The sequence below is a fragment of the Cryptotermes secundus genome, unplaced genomic scaffold (assembly GCF_002891405.2).
Source record: "Cryptotermes secundus unplaced genomic scaffold, Csec_1.0 scaffold156, whole genome shotgun sequence".
Classification (NCBI taxonomy): Eukaryota; Metazoa; Arthropoda; class Insecta; order Blattodea; family Kalotermitidae; genus Cryptotermes; species Cryptotermes secundus.
Window position 1 is genome coordinate 294,611 of NW_019727089.1, and position 5,935 is coordinate 300,545.

At 38.4% G+C, this 5,935-nt stretch overlaps 1 protein-coding gene across 1 annotated transcript in view; it reads left to right on the plus strand.

Moving 5' to 3' along the window:
• LOC111864302 (bridging integrator 3) overlaps positions 1–5,935 on the plus strand; it is an 18,572-nt gene that overhangs the window by 10,382 nt on the left and 2,255 nt on the right. The window contains exon 3 of the mRNA XM_023851446.2: positions 4,455–4,629. Within this exon, the coding sequence (XP_023707214.1) occupies positions 4,455–4,629 (175 nt within the window). The remainder of the gene's footprint in view (positions 1–4,454; positions 4,630–5,935) is intronic.

A 5,935-nucleotide genomic window follows, 5' to 3' on the forward strand; every position in this document is an offset into this window, starting at 1 on the left:
ATTTATTTCTCAGTCCTCTTATATTCTGATGGAACACTCTTAGTACTTTGTTTTGTATTGATTTTATCGAGCTTTTATTTCCTTTTTTGATTTCTATTTGTTGGCATTTATTACTAGCTGAAGGATTATTTTCTTTTGCAATTTCTTTTATTTGGTAAACCTTACTTGCACTGTTTAGCCTAAAAAAGGATTCTGAACACCCATGACAACTGGAATGTGTCTGCCCTTAAAGCTCTCTGCAGTGAGTCGCGTGAGCTTGTCCTTGCCTCGATTAAGATGCAGACCATGAACAGTATGCTCATTCCTCATTATTGAAGAGACATCAATCCCATCAATGTGAGTCCTGTCAGTCCCCATAAGTGAACGCTCAAGTCGAAGATTAATGTCCCTTACCCACCTGTTAATCCATGGTTTGTCATGTCGCCAGAGAAGACCAAAAAACTTCACATTGGTGTGACTGGTTTTTTGAGCAATGTCACTTATGTCATTCTCACTTTGGTAATTGAGGTTCCTATCTAAACTGTTTCCTGGCCCCCCCAACTATAACTACTCAATCTTCTTTATTAAGATCCTTACACAAATTTTGTATGTCCCCAGTGACACTCAGGTCAGCATTGGGCTTGAATATGCTGGTCACAGCATATCCATCTCCCATAGCATTTTGAAGCCTCTGCCCGATACCCCTACCATGGCTGATACCAAGTACAAGAATCTGATGTTTAGGCTTTTCCTAAAATATAGGCTTATAACTAGATTCAGCACTGGCCAGCTGGTCTACAGAGTTACCATCAGTTTGAGGCTCTAGCATAGCTAAAGGTTCAAATCGATTGGTTGAAGTAAACTTAGTATCTAATGAGGAGGAAACAATCTTATGTTTCCTTCAGGAGTTCAATACAGTTCTAAATTCTTCAGGACAATTATCTACTAAATTTAATTCCTCTTTTAAGAGGCTAACCTCAGGTTTTGCAAATTCAGGCTCCCTACTCAAACTCAAGATTGTCTCGTCTTGTTTCTTTATTACGATGGCTTGCACACAGGAGTTGCAGTACCAAGGCAATAAGGCCAATTCACTGTTTGTACCAGCACACTCCCAAGTTCAGACACATGTCTGAACTTTGTTTGGATATCCAGGATATTATCACCCGATACTAATACGCTTGTATCATCCGCATACAACAGTAACTTGATATCAGTATTTAGACCTAGTGATAAATCATTAATATATAACAGAAACAGCAAGGGACCCCAATATCAACCCCTGCAGCACTCCACATTTAACAGTTTTCCAACCTGAACAAATTTTCCCTTTCTCACTATTGTACAATTCAACTCTTTGTTTCCTACCCTCCAGATAGGATTTAATCCACATTATGGTTTTACCACAAATACCATAGACAACCAATTTGCTCAGAAGAATATCATGAATGACACAATCAAATGCCTTTGTTAGATCACAAAAAATTCCTAATATTTGTTCACGCTGATCTAAGGTTTTTAAGATATGTTTAGTTAAGGTGTAGATCGCTGTTTCCGTATTCCTATTTTCCCTAAAGCCAAACTGTTCAGATGCAATTATATTATTTGTTCTATTATACATCACTCTTTCAAGCAACTTAGAAAGGGTTGTCAACAATGATATTGGTCTATAATTTGTCATATCTGACTTCTCACCTGTTTTATATATAGGTCGTAATGATGCATATTTCATTCTTGCAGGATAGATATCCTGTTTAAGGGATGCATTAAATACGAGGGTTGGAACTTTAATAGTGGCAACTATTTATTTACAACTGATACAAAATAGATGCATGTTTCAAAGTTTTACTGTCCTTCAGTGTAGTCACCAGCACTGTGTACCACCTGTTGCCAGTGATGTGGAAGTCATAGGATATCTTTAGCAGCACCTGTTGTGTTGATAGTTCGAATGGAGCAGTCTACTGCCTGAAGAATCTCTGGAGCAGTTCTGAAGCAAATGCCATGAAGTGGTTCCTTCATCTTAGGAATCAAGTCAAAGTCACAAGGGCTTAAGTCCAGGGAGTATGGTGGATGGTACAGCACTTCCCAGCCCCATCGATCAAACAAATCAGCCACAGTTTGCCATTTCTGCATTTCCATCAAATCATGCGGAACCCATCGTGATGCAGTTTTTCTCGTGCCCAGGCATTCCTTTAGAATGTGAAGCACAGTCTTATCTTCTAATCCTGTCTCTTGGGCCAGCTCGCGAATCGTATGGCATCCATCACTCTCCAGTAACATGGAAAGAGCATACACTTCTTCACTGACGCTAGGATGACCTGGCCGACGCATGTCTGCCACATTTTGGCATCACTCGAAGGTTTTTATCCACCTTGCCACTGTTCTGTAAGGCAATGCAGATTCCCCGCAAGCCTCTTGAAGACCTTGATTACACTGGCATGCTGTACGGCCTCTGGTACAGTCAATCTTTATCCAACTCCGTTGTTCCTGTTTCAAAAACATCGTGACAACACTACATTAGACCGCCAGCTAACACGAGGCTCTGTTCTTCTCGTCACTGCTCATGCACGTGATGTGGGAAGGGAGAGTCCATTTGCTCTGAGGTAAGGTAGGTATATAACTAACGTGTGGTATAAGTGACATTATTTGGTTCCATTGCATGGCGTCTCTACAGTAGTGTTGCCACTATTAAAGTTCCAACCCATGTGGCTTGCTTATCTCGTCTATACAATATTTCAATATTCTATTAGAGACACTGTCATACCCTGTAGAATTTTTTGGTTTCAGTGACTTCATTATATTCTTTAATTCTGCCTCAGCTACAGGAATTAATTTCATTTTTGGTATGTTATCATACTTGGAATTATTGAGCAATTTATTAGCTTCATTTGTATCAGAATTCATAATTACAAATTTCTCTGCTATTGTTGTAAAATACTGATTAAAAGCATTGGCTAATTCATTAGGATTATTTAGTTTACTTTCCCCCACCTGGATTTCTACGATATTGTCCATGGATCGATTTATCACTGTTTCTTTATTGATTATGTTCCAGGTTGATTCTGTTTTATTCTTTGGTTTACTTATTAATTCATGGTAATGCAATTTCTTTGCTTCTCTTATTACTCTCATTAAAATAGTACGGTATCTCTTGTAGAATATTTTCAGCCCATCACCATTAGATTTTTTAACTAAAGTGTGTAGGGCTCTCTTATATTTACAAGATACTCTTATGCCCTTAATTATCCATTTATCATTGATGTTTTGTTTTCTTTTTAAACTCTAATGGAAAACTATTCTCAAAACTTTATTATGGAAAATATTAAATTTCCTATTAAGATTTTCTTGGTTATAGACTTCTTTCCAAGTTTCTTTTTGTAGGGCCAGTTGAAATTTGCAGTGTTATACTCACTAATCCCTCTTAATGCACATGTGCTCCTTTTTCTTCTTAATTTGCAAATCTTCAAGTATCAAGATTTTTCCATCATGGTCCAAAAGACCATTTAAGACTGGAAGGACCTGGAATGTATTATAAAAATTCCTATCTAAAAAAGTTATCTAATTTTTTTGTTATTGCTAGTGGGGTGGGACTAATTCCCTTGTACTGCAGCCACTTCTGGCCTATTGTACCAGCCCCAGATGATAGGTGAGGGTGATTGTGGAGCAATTGGTGGAATGAAGATTGGCAGGGGAAACCGAAGTACTCGGAGAAACCCTTCCCCAGCACCACTTTGTCCACCACAAATCCCACTTGACGAGACCCAGGATCGAACCCAGGCCGCCACAGTGGGAAGCCAGCAACTAACTGCTTGAGCTATGGCGCGGCCCTCAGTCTGTCAATGAAATAGTAGTTGAACTTATCCTAGTTGGAAAATCAATTATTTGTACTAAGTTATAGATATCTAATACAGATTTTAAATACTCTTTTTTTATGACATTCAGTGAGATAGTTTATGTTTGTATCACCACATATTATTATTTCTAATTTAATACTCACGAGATGTGGAACGGTAGAGTAGATTGGAAAGGATATTGAAAGAAGTGGTGACAGGATCATATCATTAAGGAACTACTATGACACTTGCTTTGAGGGACTAAGAAAAACAGCGAAACACCCATTCAGATAGCTGGTGCTCTGGCCCAAATTCAGAGCAGGTACTTTCTGAATACAAGTCTAGTTCCATTACCTATAGACTGGCCTGTTTGGTGTTAATGTAGTTACAGTTTTAAATAATGATCCATTTTGTTTGCAAAGAGACTTGAATTCAAAATGTCATCTGTGAGTATAAATTACTTACCTTCGCTGGTGTGTTCTGTTTTACCTAACTGTGTGGTAATCCTTGTAGGAATGGCACAAAATCCAACCATCTCATAAGCAGGAGCCACACTTATCTTCATCTTGGTCACACAAGATGGAACTATATATGTTTCTGGTATCAATATTCAGAATGTCTGTATGAACCTACTTTCCTTTTCAGTGTCGAAGAGCTAACAAGAAGACTGCAAAAGGATATGAAAAAATACCTTGACAGTGTAGCATCAGTAACAAAATCAGAACAAAAAATTACAGCTGACTTGAGTGGGAGTGCACTGTGTCACCAGAATGCAGAACTTAGGAAGCTTGTAGAAGATTATCATTCTGTAACATCACAGGTAGATATTTTGTTGCTTTCTGAGCAGTTTGGCTGAAGCAGTAATGCTTCTGACATATTTGGGAGATGACTTGTTTGAACCTCAGCTAGGATAATGTTAGTCATGGCAAATTGCCATGGCAACTAGCCATATGTTGGAATAGTGTCTTGAAATAGGCTTCAAACAGTCCATCAAGCTTTCAAGTTTACTATCCATAATAGTGCTTTCATATCATTCAATTTGAGTAACCATTGCAGTGGATACAGGATAATTAAATTAAATGTTCAAGTATACAGTATTTATTTGTTTCTGCTTGCTATGTAGGGTCAGGATTTAATGAGGATCCTGGGTCACAAAATGGTCTGCTTAAACTATAAGATATTTGCCTGTTGTACGTTTAAATGGGTAGCTGTCTTTTTAAATGTACTATTCAGTATTCCACTGGAAGAACTGAAACATAACCTGGCCAATACATGAACGGAATACCTCCCAGATAACAGACACATTACTGCTTGGACTGATTCAAGAAGGGTGTGTGGGGAGACACCTAGCGGTATTTTGATGTACTCGTAACCATTCATGCACAAAATTCAAATTTCGGGAACTTTTGGATTGCACCGTGTAATTAGAATCTGTATGAGTGAAAATTAAGTATTCAGATGGGGCACCGAATTATGTAAATATTAGTAGTTACTATAGGATTCTGACGATGGTGTATAACACACAGAGATATTAGGTTTTCAGACTTTATCCATCATCCTGGTTTTTAATGTAACTAATTTCGGAAACTGGATCTGTTTCCATCTTCAGGTGAGGGAATACACCTATTCTGTTGGGTCCCTTAGAAAGAGCTAGCCTCAATCACTGGACAACCAATGTCACAAAACACAAAGGTTATAAACACCTGGGACCACCCTGGGACCACCCTGGGACATAGGGTAGGCTGGGATGAAGCTAAGATTTTGGATATTGAAAGCCACATCAGGTATAGGAAATACAAGGAAGTGGCCCATATGGCATGCTCAGCCAACCCAATTAGCCAACCCAGTTTGGACTTTTCTCCCATTTGGATCCCCATGATCAGCAATGAAGTCACCAATTCACATAGAAGATCTGTATGACGTGATATATGTTTTTATTGATTTTTATTAGGTTCTACATTAGATAGACGTGATTTACTCCATTGTTGACGCCAGTTAGACACTATTAGTTTTTTTACTAGTTCTCCTTTCTATTCCATGCCATGGGGTCATGGACCTGGTTATTAGTTTGGTTTCGTGACATAAATTTCTATGGCTGTATCTATCCTGGTTCCACGCTTGTACGT